Source organism: Panthera leo, chromosome C1, assembly GCF_018350215.1.
Source record: "Panthera leo isolate Ple1 chromosome C1, P.leo_Ple1_pat1.1, whole genome shotgun sequence".
In the NCBI taxonomy this organism is placed as follows: domain Eukaryota; kingdom Metazoa; phylum Chordata; class Mammalia; order Carnivora; family Felidae; genus Panthera; species Panthera leo.
In genome coordinates, this window is record NC_056686.1 from 78179602 (window position 1) to 78203653 (window position 24052).

General features: G+C 36.1%; 1 protein-coding gene across 17 annotated transcripts in view; it reads right to left on the bottom strand.

Moving 5' to 3' along the window:
* The window catches only part of EVI5 (ecotropic viral integration site 5), a 235234-nt gene that overhangs the window by 134924 nt on the left and 76258 nt on the right, over positions 1 to 24052 (bottom strand). For all 17 annotated transcript variants that reach the window (XM_042952838.1, XM_042952836.1, XM_042952839.1 and 14 more), the window contains 7 exons: positions 14596 to 14785; positions 13715 to 13939; positions 12891 to 12965; positions 6700 to 6825; positions 5200 to 5343; positions 3518 to 3607; positions 3312 to 3409 (listed from right to left, as the gene is read on the bottom strand). In XM_042952838.1, coding sequence (XP_042808772.1) covers positions 3312 to 3409; positions 3518 to 3607; positions 5200 to 5343; positions 6700 to 6825; positions 12891 to 12965; positions 13715 to 13939; positions 14596 to 14785 — 948 coding nt within the window. The remainder of the gene's footprint in view (positions 1 to 3311; positions 3410 to 3517; positions 3608 to 5199; positions 5344 to 6699; positions 6826 to 12890; positions 12966 to 13714; positions 13940 to 14595; positions 14786 to 24052) is intronic.

Sequence of the window (24052 nt, forward strand, 5' to 3'; positions counted from 1 at the left end):
TCTGGGGTCTCTATTCTATTCCATTGGTCTGTGTGTCTGTTTTTGTGCCAATACCATACTGTCTTGATGATTACAGCTTTGTAGTAGAGGCTAAAGACTGGGATTGTGATGCCTCCCACTCTGGTTCTTCAATATTACTTTGGCTATTCAGGGTCTTTTGTGGTTCCATACAAATTTTACAATTGTTTGTTCTAGCTTTGAGAAGAATGCTGGTGCAATTTCGATTGGGATTGCCCTGAATGTATAGATTGCCTTGGGTAGTATTGACACTTCAACAATATTTATTCTTCCAATCCATGAGCATGGAATATTTTTCCATTTCTTTGTGTCTTCTCCAATTTCCTTCATAAATTTTCTATAGTTTTCAGCATACAGATCTTTTATATCTTTGGTTAGGTTTATTCCCAGATATTTTATGGTTCTTGGTGCAACTATAAATGGGATCAGTTTCTTTATTTCTCTCTCTGTTGCTTCATTATTGGTGTATAAAAATGCAACCGATTTCTGTACATTGATTTTGTACCCTGCGACTTTGCTGAATTCATGTATCAGTTCTTTTGGTGGAGTCTTTTGGGTTTTCCATGCAGAGTATCATGTTGTCTGCCAAATGTGAAAGTTTGACTTCTTCTTTGCCAATTTTGATGCCGTTTATTTCATTTTGTTGTCTGACTGCTAATGCTAGGACTTCCAACACTATGTTAAACAACAGTGGTGAGAGTGGACATCCCATCCCTACAACAGCCCAGGTTTAAGTACCCTTTGCTCCCTACTATGTTCTGGACTTCATTAGCCAACACACTCCTATTTGCCTGTGCTACAGTTACACTGGTTTTTTGCTGTTCCTTAATTATATCAATTACATCCTGGCCTCAGTCGTTATATTTACTGTTCTTTCAGCGTGGAATACAATCTCATGGTTCCCTCTCTTACTTCTCTCAAGTGTCAGCTCAAATGGTACCTTATCAGTCTATATATCCTATCCATGTCCTACCTAAAATAGCACCCCATCACACTATGCCCTTCATCCTGCTTTATATATTGAATATTGAAGGAGTGAAATGTCATGATTTCTATTATTTACTTACCAATAAAATAGAATTTTATCTACTAGGAAAGTAGATGACATAAATGACAAAATATTAATGTTCAATCACTATATTGTACACTTGAAACTAAAGTAACATCATGTGTTAACTATATTGGAATTAAAATTTTTTAAGAGGTCAATATTAACTCTTCAAGCTAGATGATAATTTCTTTACTATTATTTCTTTATTATTCCAGTGTCTCTTTCTGTATTTTTGAAAATTATCCCAATTTAAAAAAAAGGCAAATGAAATATGATCTAGAGCTAATGAGCAAACTATTCTTTCCTTCACAATTAAGCTTCATAAAAGGAGAGTGAAATGCTATGTTGAGGTAGGTTGTATTTTGTTGCTTTTAAGTCAGAACTCAAAAATACCTTTGTACATTGAAGAATTAAACAGAAAGAGGGGATGAAGATAAAATGAGAAACAACTAGTGGAGCAAGGACCTCGAAGAGATGGAAATGACATCATGAATTAGCACTGTAAAGGAAAAGAAATACTATATTCTGAAAAGGAAGAAAAGAAACATGGCTAACTCTGCAAGCTGCAAGTTACAGGAGAAAAAAACTTCAGGGAGTTTGAAAATGATGGCTGATGAATTAACAAGTAAAATAATCTGAAGAGCAGATGTGGCAAAATGGGGAAAGAATCTGGGGAAAATGGTAAAATCTGAAATAACTGCCAGGGTAATGGGAGAATTCATCAAGGACAACACAAAAACATACTTAGAGTGGCAATGCAGATAGAACTTAATGCCAGCAATCTGTTTATGCAATTTTCTCCAACACTTGGCTACATGAATACATGTACAAAACATCAGAGGAGCTATACTTATTCAGACCAGAGGAAGGCTATTAAACATCAGAATAGAGATCTTAAAGTGGAACAGAGACATCATATGAGGAAGGGAGTGAATGAAGTAGAGGGTCAGAGATTAATAAGTAAATAGAATAACTAAAATTTCAGAAATGGGATTATACTGGTCACAAATAAAATCTACAAGAAGAATCAGTTATCCTGTAATATATAATTAAAGTAAAATAAATTTTCTTTTTGGCTAGTGTGATTTAAATGTGGTTCTACCAGGGCACCTGTGTGCCTCAGTCAGTTCAGTGTCTGACTCTTGGTTTCAGCTGAGATCATAATCTCACAGTTCATGATTTCCAGCCCTGACTCAGGCCCTGCACCGATAGACACTCTCTCTCTCTCTCTCTCTCAAAATAAATAAATAAACTTAAATAAATAAAGGTAAATTATAATAAATAAATGAACAAATGAATGAATGAATGAATGTGGTTTTACCAAGATCTAGAAGTTAACATGGCTCCTAAAGGTTTTTTTCAATTACAGAGCAGAATAGCTTTTTGATCAATAATGTCTCAAGATGATGGTGTAATATGATTTAGAAATTTCACAAGTAACGTATTAATAATAGTGAAAGTTCATAAATTGTAGCTTGTTTTTGTGATTTAGAGCTAATTTTAATAACATAATTCTCACTCATATTCTAATATACTTCCTGGGGTAGAAACACCCATGGGAGTTATATCATACACATGAAACTAATTTCATGCTACAGCAGGGAAGGTATTGAGAATTGCTAGCATAGAGTATTGCTAGCATTTTAAAGCATCCTGTACAATAGAAACTAGTGTCAGGAATGGTAATTATGGTCTCCAGCTTCGATTTATTTAAACACTAGAAGCTAGAGGATTAAGAGTTGTCATTCTTAGTACTTTTACCATATTTCAAAAATTAACCTTTGTGAGCCAAGACTGCTTACACCTTGAATTTCTATTAAATATGTATCAAGAAAAGTTTCATTCAAAAAGAATACACAATACAACTTCAATTCTCAATCTATACTTCATACCTATCTTATTGGCTAGGCTAATCCTGAACTTAAGTGACACTTTGGGGTCGAGAGGAAAAGAGTGTCAGTGAAGCGGATCACACCATAAAAGTGGTTTTCAAAGTAACAGTACACTCACACGTATAAACTTACCAGGTTCCTAATTCCAGTCAATGTGGAATGGGAAAGGGGAGAAGTATGAAATTCCAACATTAGATTTATGTTATCCAATACCACCAAACAAAATACTACATTTCTATAAACTGAAGAGGAAAATGGCACTGATCACTGGACTCTTTGATGTTTCTATTTAATTTCCTATATGCTCCAACAAACCTCCATAACTAAAAACCAAAATATAAAATACTTACTTTTTCATTTTTTTTGAGTTATATTTGACTTGGTAAGCTGCCTGGATTAATTTGTCTGGGCCACCATCAAACTGATGTGGAATGACCTTCTGAAAGTGCTAAAAAGACACATTAAAAGAAAAACATAAGAACTACTTAGTGCTGTTTCTTGTTAACTAATTAACAGTAAAATCTAAAGACACTCAAGAAATCATGAACTGACTTACCTGTAACATCCCTTCCATGTCAAGTTGCATCAGTTCTGCCTGATTCATTTGAAGAAGTGCCAATCCTACTCGAAATACTATTTCTAAACCCTGTGGAAACACATTTCATAAAGTCAAACTTCTCTTACTATTCCATTGACAAAAACTAATCATTCAAAAAAATATTAAGGTAAACATTTAGGGATCTACACTAGAAACTGACAAACATCTCTGCAAAAAGTCAGATAGCAAATATTTTAGACTTTGTGGGCCATGTGGTCACTGTCACAAATACTCAACTCTGCCACCACAGCCCAAAAGCAGACAAAGACAACACAACAAAAGGGCATGGCTACGTTCCAAGAAAACTTTTTACAAAAATAAGTGAAGGAACGAATTTGACACTTGAACCAGGATGATTAGTACATAAATCAGTTTGCTGACTCCAAACTAAATTAATTTAATTAGGTAATATAACCTGATCATCCCAAGATGTAGTTAATAACAACTAACATTGGGTTTAAGATGTTGTATTTATTTATTTTTAACTTAATTTAATTCACTAAGGTGGGACTTGAATTCACCACCCTGAGATCAAGAGTCACATGCTCTACCAGCTGAGCCAGCCAGTCACCCCTGATTAAGATGTTATTAATTATTATTAATAACACTTTAAAGTGCTTGCTACCATTTATCACTTAACCTTACTTCCTACCTTCTCACCCAAAATACAGAATAAAAGATAAAGGATGACTCTACATGACCATGACAATTAGAAGAACTACCTGCAAAATATTCATAGAATAGAAGAAACTTAATTATGCTCATTACTTCTTGCTCTTTGGGTAACAGATGCACTGCAATAATATTAACTGTAAGGCAAATTTCACCTTTCACTAATTCTCACTGAATCAGTAAGGATGGATTCACCTCCTGAATCAATCAGGAAGCAATACAGAGGTCTGATTAAGAGTGTGAGCCCCAGGGTGCCTGGGTGGCTCAATCAGTTGAGCATCTGACTCTTGATTTTGGCTCAGGTCATAATCCCAGGATCATGAGATCGAGACCTGTGTTGGGCTCCACGCTGAGCATGACACCTACTTAAGGTTCTTTCTCTGTCAGGGGCACCTGGGTGGCTCAGTTGGTTAAGTATCCGACTCTTGATTTCAGCTTGGGTCATGCAGTTTGTAGGTTCAAGCCCTGAGTCAGGCTCTGTTAGTGAGAAGCCTGCTTGGGATTCTCCCTCTCCTCTCTCTCTGTGCTTCCCCTGCTCGCTCTTTCTCACTCTCTCAAAATAAATAAACTTTAAAAAAAAAGATTCTCTCTCCCCTTCTGCTCCTCTCCCTAAGTTCATACTCACAATTGCTCTTAAAAAAAAAAAAAAAGAAACAAACAAACAAAATCCCAAAAGAGTGTGGGCTCCAGATTTTGACTGCCTGCATTTAAATGCAGGCACTACACCACTTAGGTGCTGTATCCACAGACAAGATACTTAACTTTCCTCTAAGTCTCAGCTTCCTCATCTATCATTTATTAAATGGGGAAACTAACAAGTACTTGGTAGGTATTTTACAGGTTTAAAGGAGAGCATCCTTATAAGTAGTTAACCATGGAACACATGAGTGTCCTATATTGTTCTCCTCATTGCCCTGCTCTAATGATTAAATCCATGATTCCTTCACTCAGTCTGCCCACTAGCTTACCTCAGACATAAAGATATCAAATATCCTTGTTGCAACTGGTAATGGAAAAGTCGTAAGAAAGATAGTCAGAAACCAGGATGATGCATACATTGAGGTATGAAAACTCTGAGACTGAAAATGTACAAAGAGCTCTGGAAGATGCTCCTAAAGAAAAGAAAGGAATTAATTAAGACACAGTAAAATTCAGCATTTTAAACCAGAGTATTGTGTGTATACTAATAGCCTATTTCAAAGATTAGATCAGGCATCACTTAGAAAAGTTAAGATGTAGAAATTGATACATTCAGGAAAGTGGTTACTATCTGGGAAAGGAAGAAGGGGAAAAGGATGTGCAGGCAGAATTTAGGCTGTATCTAGAACATTTACTAATAAAAATAACAATTAAAACAAATAAATAAAACTTTAATATTTATTTAATCATGTTGGTAGGAACACAGCTGTCTGATATTTTCTGTACTTTTCTAAAACAGTAGTAATTCCAAAAAAATTTTTAAAGAAAAGAAATGCTACCTTGAAATACTTTCTGGTGCTATCTACCGTTGATCACCCATCCTTACCTTCCTACCTTTTCACCCAAAATACAGATGCTTCCTCAATTCTAGTAATTCAAAACATAAATGACACATTAACTGAAAATAAACCAAGAGAAATTAAGGTTGGTTAAAAACATTATTTCAGAAGGAAAAATTTATTTAAGATTCATCTCAATTCCCATTTTATCTTATCTTTAAAATGTGCCAACACTTTGCATATCTCCTGCAGGTAAGGCAGCCAGGGAAAAGCAGACTCATAAAAGGGCTTTCATGTCTGCTGAATCCTGAACCTATATTCTTAAGTTCTGCTTATCTAATTGAAATTTAAGTCAATGAGAATACTTACACCATAATATTACAGGACAATATTACAGTAAACTAAAAAATATATATATAAATTAACTCTAGAAGGGTAAAATATTTCAAAAATATTTTTCACTTGATTTTGATTCCTCTCCTCCCCTTCTCTACACCCTCACACAGTCACTACACTCTGAGTCTTAAACTAGCAACATAAAAGCATTATTTTAAGAAAATATTACAGGCTAGCAAAAAAAGCGAGATAAAAAGGGAAAGGCAGGAGAGAGGACTGAAAGAACAGACAAGCCTCAAAAGAAGTGAACTGATGTCAGTGTCATGTCATGAGCTCTTGTGAGAGCAAAGTCTCTATAACAATAATAGGATACAATAGGGCATAAAAAGGAAACTCATGCATTTAGGCAATGTGGTTGCGATATATTTGGCATAAATGCTTCAAGTCTGAATATGAAAACTGCAGTCAAGTTCCAGACTGTGCTCTACCAGCAGATAGCATCTAACTGATGTGTTAACCAACCAACAATCATGGGATTAAAACACTGACTTTTCAATTGCTAAAATGCTTTTAACATTGAATTTACTTGTCATTCAAACCAAGAAGACAAAAATACAAAGGCAATATGCCTTTTCGTTAACATTACAATTTTACCTGTATCATGCATTCAAACTGGTACATACATAGGCCCAATTCTGCCATACTTGGCTTAAAAAGTTCACGAAGTCTATAATCTTGCATTAATTTAACAAATACACAGAAAGCTTCTTCTTCTGGCATCTACAATATAAGGGGGAAAAGCAACACAGGTTAATGTTCTGTAATACACAAAAAAGCTAAATGCTTATTTAAACTAAGAACCCATCCAAGTATAAAGATGTTTTTGAATGTCCATGTGTTACAATGTTAAGAACACTGGACTAGGTATCAAAAGATTCTAATCTCCCATTCTCAGAATGAGAGGTTAAACAAATTTAACAACCTCTGAGACTAACTGCCTCACTTGCCTAATTAATGAATTCTATCAACCAATATTCCTTTAGAGTCAGATAGTTCTGTTCTCCTGGATATATACCAGTGAAAAAAATAAACACTCTACCCTCATGGAACCTGAACCTTTTAGTTGAAGAAGAAAGACAATATGTGCAATAAATCAATTAATATATATGCCAGATGGTGATGAGTGCTATGGAAATAAAATACAGTAGGGTCACAGGAAATGCTGGGGAGATACACTGCTATTTATGTAGGCAGATCAGGCAAAGTCCCTTGAAAAGGGAGCATTTGAGCAGAATACTGAAAAAACTAAGGGAGCAATTGAGGAAAAGAACAATCCTAGGAGTATAAGGCCTCAGAGTAGAATCACAAGTGGCATGCTCAAGGAACAGCAAATAGACCACTAAATTAGGAGTAATTCTGCAAGTGGTGGTTAGCTTATGGAAGAGAAATACACGGAACCAAATTACAGAAGGTTTTAGAGACCACTGTAAGGATTTGGACTTTTACCTTACATGAGATGGGAAGACTTTCAATGGTCCTAAGCAGAAATTATATGATACAGTAAGTGTTTAAAAAAAAAAAAACAAAAAAAAAACTTGTAAAATATATTTTCAAAGGATCTGTAAGTAAGGTTTAAAGGTAACAGTTTCATATTTTATTCTTACTAACAACTGTCTCACATTTTATGTGAAACGCACAAGAAAAATATTTTATCCAAAACTCACAAGAAAAGCTATCTCAAATAAGATATGAATATAAGAACTCTTTAAAGAGCTACACAGATATTCAGAATATTTTCTAATTTTCTACTGCTCATTTATTCACATTATACTAATGTGTTTTAAAAGAAACCTTGGGGAGCCTGGGTGGCTCAGTCAGTTAAGCATCCAACCTCGGCTCAGGTCATGATCTCATGGTTTTTGAGTTCAAGCTCCGCATTGGGCTCTCTGCTGACAGCTCTGAGCCTGGAGCCTGCTTCAGATTCTCTGTCTCCCCCCTCTCTCTTCTCCTCCCCCCTGCTCACTCGCTCTCTCTCAAAAATAAACATTAAAAAAAATTTTTTAAATAAAAATAAATAGTAAATAAAATAAAATAAACCTCAAAGGATCTCTAGGCATTCTTACTAACAACTGTTTCTAATAACTTTTTTTCCTGGCCTTAACACAGCCTTGGACAGAAGTCAAATGTTCCTCTTAGTAAAACCTATACTTCCTTCCTTCCTCCCAACACATACAGCAACAATTCTGACTTGAAGACCATCCTTATCAATTCCACAAGCCCTATAGCCCCACTGCTTTATGTTAATCACCATAAGAAGCCACACAACCTGGAACTCTCATCCCATGTGGTTCTACTGTTCCCCAAATTTAACCCCATGTCCAGCCTTCCCTAAACCTTTTCCACAGCACTTTCTGGAACTCATAACCTGCCATCAACAAAATATGCTACCTAGATCCTCAATCTCTTTACTAAATGGTCTTTCACCTTCTTCCTCCAACTGAAACTTGGCTCCCCTAAGGGGGCTGTTTTCTCTACTATAGTACTGAAAGCAACCAGGGAGTAAAGGTCTATTTCTCTTCCTGGAACTCACTGACTCATTGCCATTGCATTACCTCCCCCTTCTCTCTGAAACAGATACTGTGGATATTACCTATTACTCTTCTTTTTTGTAATATCTACAAACCTCTAGGTCACTCACCTGAACTTTACTCATTTTCATGAGGATTAATTCCCTGGCCTAGCAGATCTTACTTAGCCTTCCTTTCTTCCAATGATCTTAACTCAGGTTCTAGAGCCACACCGCTTATGGTTCAAATTCCACTTAGCTACATGACCTTAAGCAAATTAATCTCTCTGTTGCTCAGTTTCAACATTGGTCAAATGAGTAAAATAACAGCACTTACTTCACAGGGTTGCAATGAAGATTAATAGAGTTATATGACCTTGCAAGCCTATCACTCATTTATATCACACTACCTTTTTTCTGTTCCCAACTCTCGTGTGTTCTTTGCTGCCTATACCCTGTTATATTTATTCAGTCACTTAAATCCACAATAACTTTTGCCTGTCTCTCTCAGTAATAATTCCAACTGCAAAACTCTACCCTTGGATAAATCAAACTCTAGAAGTATATCTAGGCAACGGAGAGTGGTTGGGTAAAAACAAAAGACTTTACCATGCTGGCTGATCTCACTCTGAATTCAGAACCACTAATGTCAGTGGATCTTTAATGTTTCTGGTATGCTTTATTTCACTAATTTAATCACTCTCAATCTATGAGGCCACCATTTCAAGCTTTCTTCTCTATCCTCAAGCTTTCACGGCCTCCTTCCCACTCAACTAATCTTTTTTTTTTCAACGTTTTTTATTTATTTTTGGGACAGAGAGAGACAGAGCATGAACGGGGGAGGGGCAGAGAGAGAGAGGGAGACACAGAATCGGAAACAGGCTCCAGGCTCTGAGCCATCAGCCCAGAGCTCCCACTCAACTAATCTAATGACCTTATTTCGTACTTAAATTTTTTAAAAATTAGAAGCAATATAAAGAGAATTTTCCCATTCTCACACTATCATAAATATCATCCTACCTGCATCTGCATCCATTTTATAGCCTCTTGTCTCTCTCTTCCATTGGCCTGAACCTTTACCACAATTCTGGTCTCATATTTCCAACTGCCCACTTACATTTCCACTTGGACGTCTGATAGACATCTCAAACCACTCCTAATTTCCTACTCTGCCATTCCTTGCCCAAACTTCCACTCAAAATCCATATGTGTCATCACTGTCTCCTTTCCTTTTACTCCACATCCAATCTATCAGTAACTCCTGCTGGCTCTATATTAAGATTATTTCAAGAACCAACCACTTTCGAACAAAGACACCTAATCCAAACCACAATCAAAAGAGTAGTCCATTGTCTTTCATGAAAAACTCTAAAAGCCTCCTCATGGGTCACTCTGCTGCCTCCTTGGGCTTCCTTCCCAACAATCTATTCCCTATACAGCATGGAACTGCCCGAGTGTTCTTTTCAAGGCTTGAATTAGACCATTTCACTCCACTGCTCAAAATACTCTAGTGGTTTTCCATATCCTCAGTAAAAGTCAAAATCCTTACAAGGTCCTACATGACATGACCCCTTACTACTTTTCTCATCTCTTCTCCCACCACTACCTTACCCTTCCATTCCACCCCTACCACCCCTCATTCTACTGACAGTGGCAATGAATAAATTTTTTGTCTTATAAGGATTTCTGCTCAGGGCACCTGGGTGGCTCAGGAAGTTAAGCATCCAACTTCAGCTCAGGTCATGATCTCACGATTTGTGGGTTGAAGCCCTGCATCAGGCTCTGCACTGACAGCTCAGAGACTGGAGCCTGCTTCAGATTATGTGTCTCCCTCTCTCTTTGCCCCTCCCCCACTCATGCTCTGTCTCTGTCTCTCTCTCAAAAATAAAATAAATATAAAAAAATTTCTTCTCTTCTGAAATATTACAGGTTTCATTCCCTCTCTCCTCCACAAAAGCACTAATGTGGGAAATGCCAATTTTTTAAGTAAGTTGAAGTAATCAAATAAAAGACCAAAGGGAAAAAAATAAAATCACTGGGTCCTCCTCAAAAAAACTGAAAACAATGCTTTCAAAATGAAAAAGTGTAACACTGAGTAAAATAACAATCACCTAGTTGTTTTACAGCCACTCCTTTCTATTAGAAATCTGTGCACACAAATCTTGGAGCAATTGCACTGCTACATACCTTTTCTGTGACACGGACTCAATAAGAATCCATGCCTTTTGCAAAGGTCTAATGGGGACACTATCTACCTAATTTTGTTGGAGTATTAAGACATACACAAAACGTATCCAGCACTTTTAGCTATTTTAAAACAACATGTACTAATTAAGCTAACTTTACAAAATTTTTCCTCAAACACTGAGTTACGTTGCCAAGCTAACATGTGGGAGGCAATATAGCATAGGGTATAAGAGAATTAAGTTTTAGAAACAAAGAGAGGGGCCTTTGAATCTGGCTGTACCACTCTTTCTAGCTTATGGCCCTGGGCTAGAAAATTATTGTTATGGTAATGTATTAGCTGCCATTGACAATAAAAGATAAATAAATTAATCAATAAATGAAAGTATCACTACCAGCACTGCCTACAGTGTCTTGGAGGAAAATGTGGTGGCCCCTTGAGATTCCTATAGCCCTAGGTCTACTGTTAAGAGATTCGTAACTCAAGAAAAAACTGCCCTTTAAATACTCAACAGAAATGACTACTGAAAGGTTATTCTGGAACTAATATGAATGCAAAAGGAATAGAATTATGAAAAAAAATCACTCGATTTATAATAAGAATGCTTGAGTTCAATAGTAAAAAGCCTACCAATATTAATCAACTACAAATTAAGAAAAAATCACTATTGTGCAAAACCTCAACATTAACAAAACTAGTTTTGTTTTCATTATTTACAATCTAATATCACCTAGAAATGGACAGTTATCATGCAACAATTGGCATGATATATTATAAAACAAAGTAAATATCAGTCACTCTTATTATAAATCAGTTTCTGTGACATGAGGTTTTTGCTACTCAGAAAAGTAGTGTGTATATATATTCCTGAGAGTTACAAAGCTTTAAAATTCAGGCAGAACTGCTGGGAAACTGAAGCAAAGCATGGAGCAACACGGTTTCAAATTCCTACTCTGCTTTTATCTACCAAGAAAAATCATCTTGGGCCAGTCATTGAATTTTTATTGCATGTCTACTATTTGCCAAACACCACGGTAGGTTTTTACATATATTATCTCATATAACCCTCACTATGAATCTGAAAGTACACAGTGTTACCTAATTAAGGCTCAGAGACAGATTAAATGATCTAGCCCAAGTTCACAGAACTCAGTGTAGCACTGAGATGGAAAAACCAGCTTACATATATGACTCAAATCAAGCTATCTCCACGGTTTCTCTTCAGACTACATTTTAGTGTGAGAATAAGAGTACAATGGACTTGAAAAAAAATTCAACGGAAGTGAAAACACTATTTGTCATTTCCCTTCTAAGATATAAACTGGTGATCCTGCCCCTGACTTCTGAAAACATCCTATCCAAACCCACTCTAAAGTAAGTCACTGTCAATAGAAATATAGGTTATATCCCTGGGGCAGTAAAAATAATTGAGTATCTATATTTGGTTTAAATTTTTTTTTAATTATTTATTTACTTTTGGGGGTGGGGGGACAGAGAGAGAGAGAGAATATCCCAAGCAGGCTCCACACTGTCAGCACGGAGCCCGATGTGGGGCTCGAACTCATGAACCATGAGATCATGACCTGAGCCGAAACCAAGAGTCAGACGTTTAACCGACTAAGCACCCAGACATCCCATAAGCATCTCTATTTTAGAACCTATAACAAGATAGGCATAATAAGCACTTAACTCTGTGACAACCAAAATTTCTGTGTGAATTTGCAAAGATGTATGACATAAATAAGATTTTCATACCAACACTTTAATCATATCCTCCTTAGTTGGGAAAACATTAGTCTTTATTAAATATTGACATGTAAGTTAAGATTTAAAAGTAGATACAGGCTATAGTACAATATTATGGCTCAAATGTAGACACCAAGAAGCTGAAATTTCGTTACTGGAAGGACATTATTGTATATGTTATTTTCAAAACTTTTAATATTTTAAAGTGAAAATTAACTATCCCTATTTAAATTATGCCTAAAGAAAAATACCCAGTATCAAATGCTTAATAAAAACAAGAATGATTCTTTAATTCTCCAATTCAACTTCAATAAGGAACTTAGAAACTTAATACTTGTACTAACTTACCTGCATAAGCAACAATCCAACTATAAAAGCACTTCCTTGACAGTAACCAACCTCACGATCCACTAAAGAATATGCCTAAAAAGTAAAAAATGTTCAAAATACTTTAACATGATGTATTATATCTTTCTTCTCTAAAAACCTAAAAATAGTGAGATGATGGAGTAAATACCATTTATTTTTTTGACAAGCTTCCGCTTGCTTGTCATACATGTTATCCTATTAGGGTTTAAAAAGTAGATGATTTATTACATAAAATTTTCTTTTGATAATTTCCCAGTTAGAAACCGACGCTCCTAAGGACAAGAAAATAAAGGAACTTACACTCAGTGAAGTAACAAAGTTTAAAAAATATTTATCTGATAAAGATAAAAACAGTAAGGTTAAGGTAAAGCACTGGGAGAACTGAAATGGTTCAAAAAGAAATTAATATTTTACAGAAATAGTTGAAAAGGAAAGGAACTATTTCAAGAAAAAAGGCAATATTGAAGAAAAAATTACAATAGCACACACTCTGAAGAGCTAAGAGTTCTTACAGTGCTGGCCATAGTAAGCCGAAAACTGGTCCTAGATTGTGAAACTCACAGAAGATAAATCATCCATTTTCATAAAGGATCTTTCTATGGTATAGTGATTTATAGACTATTTGATTCTACCCAATATCAAGCAATGTGATGAATCTTCTAAGTTCTCCAAACTAGACAGTAATGTAGCATCAAAATTAAAGCAGAAATCATGCTAAAGTCAAATTTTTGCCAAAGTAACTGATTACTGTCTAATTTCAACCTTCTGAGAATTCATTTTAAAAAATTATAAACAGAACTTACCTTCATTACATTAAATAAAACCTCCTGTCCAAGGCTGTCTTTTTCCTTAAAGAAATTGTGTTCAGGATAAGTTCTAGCAATGTCCCTTCGGATCAATTTTTCACAAGGTGAGGTCATTTTCAGGAGTTCTGAATACTGATCCTTAATTGGCATACTTTGTGCACTGCATAAAAGTTGCCAAACTATTGCTCTAAAATGGTGAGGTATCCCTTTACGAACAAGCTCCTAAAAATAAAATTAAAAGTAAAATAAAATTTTAATATTGAATTATTGAAGTCTCCTACCTTAAAAGTCAAAGAAGACTTGTTGGGGATTGGAATGGAGTGGAACACTTTATCAAATTTATAATTCACAAAGGTACTCTTAAATACTAGGGAACCTTTTAACCAAGGCTAATACTTGGCCCTTGGATGTGTCCTTTCTTGTCAGGGGGGCTACAATGCCATGGATAAACCCTTGACATTTGTCCCAGAATGTGGCCTCTAAAGCTATTAAGGACCTGAAAATCTGCAGAGCTGTGAATGAAAGCACAGTAATAACCATTGTCTTTCAAAGATTTTACCAAAAAGGTAAAATAGTGATAATTCAAAGACCTAGGATGTTACTACTTCATTCATGAATCTATAAAAAGAGAGAATTTCTAAAATAATTTTCAGCTATATATTTCTACAATTAGGAATCGTCTGTAACAACTGATATCTACAATTCAAAACTTCTAATGGACACAAATAAATGAAAACAGATAAAACAGGGCTCTTTATTACAGCACTTAGAAAGTACTCAAATCTCAGTTGTTGTTGTTTTTTTTTAATCTTCCATTAATCCATGCCTTGATGCCCCTTTGGGATAAGAGGAAGAAATTCAACAAAGAATATGAATACCTTAACTTGCTTTTCCTTCTTTTTGCGTACATCTTCCCATTCATTAACAATTCTTCCCCAAAGAATCCAAGAATCTTCTTCAAGGTGGCTGAGGTTGCTAGAGGCTGATGAACTTGATACAAGGGAGGAGCCACTGTTTCTTCTTGACCCATTTACAGATCTTAAAGACTTACTATCCGTCTCTAACAATCTAAAACATAATTAAAAATTGCTCAAGATCTAATTTTACAGTGATATTGGATGAAGTAATAATGATACATAGATCTTTACTAATAGCCACGGTTTTAGAATATGCATAATTTCAGCAATATTTGGTTATTGCTGTATTTTTTCATCTAAGCATAGCAATTTCAAAATTTGATAGTACATTACATTAAATATTTTAGTGCTATTTGTCCCATCATAATTTCCCTTCATCTCTACTAAAAATACAAATTAGGAGAAATCTAGTGAGAAAGGTGGTTGGGAGGGCTTCAGGAGAAAACAAATTGCTGTTGGAACAGGTTTAACAAATTCTATTGAAGAACTAATCCTACATGTTTAGAATGCATCCTAGGGTAAAAAAAGCAAAGCAGGGCCACCCAAATCACCCAAATCCCTTCTCTTTTTTTCATTTTTTTCTGCCCTTCTATAAATCTGCCATTGTTTGGTCATGCAGTATTGGTATAAAAAATTTACTAGGGTGCATGGATGACTAAGTGGGTTAAACGTCCAACTCTTGCTCTCAGCTCAGGTCTTGATCTCAGGGTTGTGAGTTCAAGCCCTTCACTAGGCCCAGCATGGAGCCTACTGAAAACAACAACAAAAACAAACAAAAAAACCCCTGTACAATTATTAATATGAAAATTGGAAGTTTTCACTTATTTGTTTATATACACATATATTTATTTACAATTCTGGATTCTCTTGAAAAATAAAGATGGCAAAACCAAGCCCATCCATATTCCTGCATAAGAAAAACAAGGTGTAGCCGAGTAGGAGCTTCTCCATTTACATGGAGGACTTTATTTTTTTTTTTTATTTTTTTTTTTTATTTTTTTTTTTCAACGTTTTTTATTTATTTTTGGGACAGAGAGAGACAGAGCATGAACGGGGGAGGGGCAGAGAGAGAGGGAGACACAGAATCGGAAACAGGCTCCAGGCTCTGAGCCATCAGCCCAGAGCCTGATGCGGGGCTCGAACTCACGGACCGCGAGATCGTGACCTGGCTGAAGTCGGATGCTTAACCGACTGCGCCACCCAGGCGCCCCTACATGGAGGACTTTAATACACTCGGTCTCCTTAATCTCAACTACCTCACAAAAACTCAAGCCAACTAACAGTTGTTATTTATCACTGGGTTTGCACTCTCAAACTGAGACTTCTTCATTCTTAAGATCCTTTCGCCTTTGTATTTCCTTATCTGTTCAAAGATGAGATAATTTCAGAGATCAGTTCTATGACATCACAACATCAAATCTATTATTTATTTCATAAATAAACACACTATAATGAAAGACTGGAAAATGTGGCTCTCTCACTATAAAGACAGAAATTACATGTCATTCAAATAAGGGTCCTCAAAGATCTATTTCTGTTTTTAACATGACTACCACTTACTTAGAATAATGCCTTGAGAAAGTCCTCTATTTAGGATATAACAAATGCTCCAAATATTAAAGATATATAAAAACTAATAAAAAAATATATGTATCAAACCCTACTGAGCAGACTATTAGAAACACCCTTTGCATGGGAGATTTATTCATCTTTATATCCCTGAAAGCACTTAGCACAATAACAAGGTACATTAAGTATCAACTGAGTTGAAATAAAATCAAAATCTGCATATTAAAAAAAGAACTTCAAATCCCAAATATGTCATAATCAGTAACACAACATAATAAAAACTGCACAAATACTATTCTTCTTCATGGGATAGTTTCATACATTTCCACTGCAACACTGATTTAAATTAAATATCCCAAATATGGCTAGAAATAGAAAAATGGATAAAACAGCCAAATTAAGCATCAACTATTTGCTATAAATATTCTTTATTGGAAAAAAATAATTCCCAAAGCAATCTACATATTCAATGCATCCCTATTAAAATAACATCAGCATTCTTCACAGAGCTAGAACAAACAATCCTAGAATTTGTATGGAAACAGAAAAGACCCTAAATAGCCAAAGCAATCTTGAAAGAGAAAACCAAAGCAGAAGGCATCACAATCTTGGACTTCAAGCTATACTACAAAGCTGTAACCATCAAGACAGTATGGTACTGGCACAAGAACAGACACTCAGATCAATGGAACAGAACAGAGAACCCAGAAATGGACCCACAAACATATGGCCAACTAATCTTGGACAAAGCAGGAAAGAATATCCAATGGAATAAAGACAGTCTCTTCAGCAAGTGGTGATGGGAAAACTTGACAGCGACATGCAGAAAAATGAACCTGGACAACTTTCTTACACCATATGCAAAAATAAAACTCAAAATGGATGAAAGACCTGAATGTAAGACAGGAAGCCATCAAAATCCTCAAGGAGAAAGCAGGCAAAAACCTCTCTGGCCTTGTCTGCAGCAACTTCTTACTCAACACATCTCCAGAGGGAAGGGAAACAAAAGCAAAAACGAACTACTGGGGCCTCATCAAAATAAAAATCTTCTGCACAGTGAATGAAACAATCAGCAAAACTAAAAGGCAACTGACAGAATGGGAGAAGATTTTTTGCAAACGACATAAAGATCAGATATAGGGTTAGTATCCAAAATCTATGAACAACTTATAAAACTCAACACCCAAAAAACAAAGAATTCAGTGAAGAAATGGGCAAAAGACATGAATAGACACTTCTCCAAAGAACATCCAGATGGCCAACTGACACATGAAAAAATGCTCAACATCACTCATCATCAGGGAAATACAAAGTAAAACCACAATGAGATACCACCTCACACCTGCCAGAATGGCTAACATGAACAACTCAGGCAACAAAAGATGTTAGAGAGGGTGCAGATAAAGAGGATCTCTTTTGCACTGCTGGTAGGAATGCAAACTGGTGCAGCCACTCTGAAAAACAGTCTGGAGGCTCCTCAAAAAGTTAAAAATAGAACTACCCTACGACCCAGCAACTGCACTACTAGGTGTTTATCCAAGGGATACAGGTATGCTGTTTCAAAAGGACACATGCACCCCAATGTTTATAGCAACACTATCAACAATAGCCAAAGTATGGAAAGAGCCCAAATGTCCATCAATGGATGAATGGATAAAGAAGATGTGGCATATATATATACAATGGAGTATTACTCAGCAACCAAAAAGAATGAAATCTTGCCATTTGCAACTACATGGATGGAACTAGAGGGTATTATGCTAAGCGAAATTAGTCGGAGAAAGACAAATCATATGACTTCACTCATGTGAGGACTTTAAGATACAAAATGATATACAGACGAATATATGGGAAGGGAAGCAAAAATCATATAAAAACAGGAGGGGGACAAAACAAAAGATTCTTAAATATAGAGAATAAACAGAGGGTTGCTGGAGAGGTTGTGGGAGGGGGAATGGGCTAAGTGGGTAAGGGGCACTAAGGAATCCACTCCTGAAATCATTGTTGCACTATGTTAACTAACTTGAATGTAAATTTAAAAAATAAAATAATAAAAAAAATTAATGATAATGCTTTACTGTTTTTTCCATAGATATTATTTCAGTAAGTCCACAATATATCTTATGGAAAAATTAGTGTTACATATATGTAAGCACTATTTTAAAAAAAATGTTTTAATGTTTATTTTTGAGACAGAGAGTGCAAGCTGGGGAGGGGCAGAGACAGAGGGAGACACAGAATCTGAAGCAGGCTCCAGGCTCTGAGCTGTCAGCACAGAGCCTGATGCGGGGCTCGAACTCACGGGCTGTGAAATCATGACCTGAGCTGAAGTCGGACGCTTAACCAACTGAGCCACTGCGGCACCCCTTTGTGTAAGCACTTTTATATACGATTGTAATCCCTCAGAATTCTAAATGGAATAGAGAAACAAACTCCACTGAAAGTACTTGAACTTCAGTTCTTCATTTAATTATTCACTGAATGCTTGCTATATGCCAAATAATGAAACTGCAGCACTACCATCAATAGAGAGATGTAATTTAAAAAGAATATAATGGTATTTCCTAAGCTAAACCTAAGTTTGAAATATGATGGAAGTATAGATGAAAAAGTGCCTAGACAGAAGGCTTCTAGAGAGTCAGAGAGGTCTCAGAGATTGCCAAGTTCTAACTTTTGGCATAAGCAAGAATACCAAGTGCAATCATGGGTGAGTTAGAGAAGTGGGTAAAGCAGTTTCTTTTCAGAGGACATTGAAATAACATACACAAATATATAGAACTGTGAGAAAAATTTATAAATGCAATATTCCAAGATACCACATTATTTAAAATACTGTTCTTTGATCCAGTGGAAAAAAAGACAGTCTCTTTAGCAAATCGTGCTGGGAGTAGTGGACAGCAACATGCAGAAGAATGAAACTAGACCACTTTCTTAAACCATGCACAAAAATAAACTCAAAATGGATGAAAGACCTAAATGTGAGACAGGAAACCATCAAAACCCTAAACAGGCAACAACCTCTATAACCTCAGCTGCAGCAATTTCTTGCTTGACACATCTCCAAAGGCAAAAGAATTAAAAGCAAAAATGAACTACTTGGACCTCATCAAGATAAAAAGCCTCTGCACTGCAAAGGAAACAATCAACAAAACTAAAAGGCAACCAACAGAATGGGAAAAGATATTTGCAAATGACATATCCGATAAAGGGTTAGTATCCAAAATCTATAAAGAACTTGCCAAACTCAACACCCAAAAAACAAATAATCCAGTGAAGAAATGGGCAGAAGACATGAATAGACACTTTTCCAAAGACATCCAGATGGCCAACAGACACATGAAAAGATCCTCAATGTCATGCATCATCAGGAAATACAAATCAAAACCACACTGAGATACCACCTCACACTGGTCAGAGTGGCTAAAATGAACTCAGGAAACTACAGATGCTGGCGAGGATGTGGAGAAAGGGGAACCCTCTTGCACTGCTGGTGGGAATGCAAACTGGTGCAGCCACTCTGGAATACAGTGTGGAGGTTCCTCAAAAAATTAAAAACAGAACTACACTATGACCCAGCAATAGCACTATTAGTAATTTTATCCAAAGGATACAGGAGTGCTCATTCACAGGAGCACATGTACCCCAATGTTTACAGAAGCGCTTTCAACAATAGCCAAATTATGGAAATAGCCTAAATGTCCATCAACTCATGAAAGGATAAAGAAGATATGGTTTATGTATACAATGGAATACTACTAGCAGTTAGAATGAAATCATGCCATTTGTAGCAACGTGGATGGAACTGGAAGGTATTACGCTGAGTGAAATAAATCAGTCAGAGAAAGACAGATATCATCTGTTTTCACTCCTATGTGGATCTTGAGAAACTTAACGGAAGACGATGGGGGAATGGTAGGGTACAGACAGAGAGGGAGGGAGGCAAACCATAAGAGACTCTTAAATACAGAGGACAAACTGAGGGTGGATGGGAGGGTGGGGGAGAGGGGAAAATGGGTGATGGGCATTGAGGAGGTCACTTGTTGGGATGAGCACTGGGTGTTGTGTGTAACCGATGAACCACGGGAAATCTACTCCAAAAACCAAGAGCACACTTTACAAGCTGTATGTTAGCCAATTTAACAATAAATTATATTTTTTAAAAAAGAACTTAAATAAATAATAAAAATAAAGTAAAATACTGTTCTTGCCTTAACTCACCAAACAAAAAGGACTCAAATGGACAACAGCCATTAATATAAAAGCTAAAAACTATTAAAACTCCTTGAAGAAAACAGGAAAAAGACTTTACAACCTTGGAATAGGCAAAATGTGTTAATGGGACACAAAGAAACACTAACCTCAAAAGAAAAAATAAAGCAGACTTCATCAAACTTAAAAACCCTACTCTTCAAAAGATACCCTTCAGAAAATGAAAAGGTAAACTATAGACTGAGAAAAAAAGTTCTCACATATGTATCACATAAGACTGGTATCCAGAATACACAAAGAACTCTTAAAGTCAGTAATGAAAAATGCAAACAACACAGTTTTGTTTTTTTTTTAGTGATTAAGAGACTTAAGCTGACATTTTACAAAACAAAATAATCAAATGGCCAAAAAGCAATGGGAAAACATTCAACTTGTGTTTTAGTCATCAGGATAAAGCAAGTTAAAATCACACTATGCAATGTGGCTCAGTCAGTTAAGCATTCATCTCTGGATTTCAGCTCAGATTATGATCTCATGGTTCATGAGTTTGAGCCCTACAATGGGCTCCACACTGACAGTGTGGAGCACCTTTGGGATCCTCTATCTCCCCTTCCTCTGCCTTCTCATGGACTATTTCTCTCAAGGTAAATAAATGATGTCCTAGTTCAACCACTTTGAAGAACTAAATTTTCATTTGATCCAGCAAGAGAAATGAATAATCATATCCACAAAAAGATGTGAAGAAAGTTCACAGAAGCTTAATTCATAATAGTTACAACCCAGAAACAACCCAAATATCCAGAAAAGTAAATGATCAAATTTTGATATATTCATTCCTTGCAATACTAACTCAGCAATAAAAAGAAACAAACTGCTGATACATACAATAAAATGGATAAATCTTATAAATGTTAGGTTGAGTGAAAGAAGCCAGATGCACTCAAGTACATACTATATTATTTCACTTATATCAAGTTCAAGAACAAGCATATTATAGAAAAAATATAGGAGAGGGGAGCCTGGGTGGCTCAGTCGGTAAGCATCCGACTTCAGCTCAGGTCATGATCTCCCGGTTCGTGAGTTCAAGCCCCTCATCGGGCTCTGTGCTGACAGCTCAGAGCCTGGAGCCTGCTTCAGATTCTATGTCTCCCTCTCTCTCTGCTCCTCCCCCACTCACACTCTGTCTCTCTCGTAAAAATAAACAAACATTAAAAAAATTAAAAAATATATATATATATAGGAGTAAATCCTCATGACTTTGGGTTAGGTAGAGCCTTCTTATGGGCTCCTGGTGTGGCTCATTCGCTTAAGCACGTGACTCTTGGTATCGGCTCAGGGCATGATCTCACAATTTGTGAGATTGAGCCCTGTGTCAGGCTCTGCACTGACAGCGCAGAGCCTGCCTGGGATTCTCGCTCTCCTTCCCTCCCTGCTCCCCTCCTTCCTCTCTCAAAAAAATTACGTAAACTTAAAAAAAAAAAATAAGTAATTGGGGCACCTGGGTAACTCAGTCGGTTAAGCGTCAGAGTTTGGCTCAGTTCATGATCTCACCATTCATGAATTCAAACCCTGCACCCAGCTCTGTGCTGACAGCTCAGAGCCTAGAGCCCATTTCAGATTGTGTCTCCCTCTCCCTCTGCCCTTCTCCCGCTCACACTGTGAGCATGTGTGTCTCTCAAAATATACATACATACATGCATACATAAATATTCTTAAATATGACACCCAAAGCACAAATGACTATATCTATATCTATACACGTATATACAGTAAAACCTTGGTTTGCATGCATAATTCATTCTGGAAACATGCTTGTGATCCAAAGCACTTGTGTATCAAAGTGAATTTCAAGAACCATTGGCTTAGTTGTGATCATGTGACATTCAGTGTCACATACTACTCATATTGCAAGACATCACATGTTTATCAAGTTAAAACTTACTAGAAATGCTTGCTTGTCTTGTGGAACATTCGCAGACCAAGTTACTCCCAATCCAAAGTTTTACGTATTTATAATTATATAAACATATTGAACTCACCAAAATTAAAAATGTTTTGGTGCACCTGGGTGGCTCAGTCGGTTAAGTGTCCAACTTCGGCTCAGGTCATGATCTTACGGTTTGTGGGTTCAAGCCCCACATTGGGCTCTGTGCTGACAGCTCAGAGCCTGGAGTTTGCTTTGGATTGTGTCTCCCTCTTTCTCTTTCTCTGCCCCCCCTCCAAAATAAATTTTAAAAAAACATTTAAAAAAACTTTTTTAAATGTTTTGTGCCTTCCTGGATGCCATCAAGAAAGTGAAAAGAAAACGTAAGGAACAGGAAAAACTATTTGCAACTCAGAAGACATATCTAAAATATATAAGAAACTCTTATGACTCCATAATAAAAACAAGCAACCCAATTAAAAACTGGGCAAATAATCAGAATAAACATTTCTCCAAAGAAGATATACAATAGCCAATAAGCACATGAAAAGCTGCTCAGCATCACTAATCATTTGGGAAATGCAAACCAAAACCGTAATAAGATATCACTTTACAACCACTAGGATGGTTATAACTGAAAGACACAATAACAACTGCTGGTGAAGATATGGAGTACACAGGAATGCTTAGACACCACTGATGTGAATGTAAAATAGTAAAACCACTTTGGAAAACAGTCCGACAATTCTAAGAGAAATGGAAAAGCTATGCCCGAGAAGGGATAGGAAACAAATGTAAATGGGCATGCGGTTTCTTGTAGTGACAGATGCACAAAACTTATACAACAAATATTCATGGAAGCATTTATTCATAACAGTCCCAAAGTGGAAACAATCCAATGTCCATCAACTGTAAAATGGATAAAAAACACTGATACAGCCATACAATGGAATATTATTCAGTCATGAAGAGGAATGAAGTATTAGTACATGCTACAACATGGATGCACCTTGAAAATATGATGCTAAGTGAAAGAAGTCACAAAAGGAAACATATTGTATAATTCAATTTATATTAAATATCTAGACTTCATAAAGTAGATCAGGTGTTGCTGAGAAGTGGAGCGGAAGTGAGAAGAGTAAGAAGCAATGGCCAGGGGTTGCTAATGGATACGTGTTTTCCTGTGATGATAGCTACACAACTCTGAATATGTGAAAAAACACTGAATGGTACACTTTAAAGTAGTGAATTGCATGTATATGAATTATAGCTCAAAAAAAGTGTTATATAGAAAAACACGTAAAATATATCAATGGCAATAAAAATCAGAAGAGAGGTTTCAAGGTGGTGAGGTTGCTACAAAAGGGCACAAGAAAATTTCTGGGATGATAGGAATTTTCTAACACGATAGAAATCATCCATGTGTTTAATGGGCATGTGGGTAATACACAATCAAATCTGTCAAAACAAACTATACTTAAGAACTGAGTATTTCTCTGCAAATTATACACCAACTTTATAACAATTTATAGAAAATATTGTCTATGGTTAATGACACTAGGAGCAGTGACAATTAGGTGAGAAACTATTGCTTTTTATTATCGAAAGCCCTTTATAACCTTTTAATATAATGACTTGACTTTAGAAAGTACTGTTTTTGCTATATTAAATGCATCTATTCTGTAAAGAAAGGAAAAGATAAACATTATCTCATTT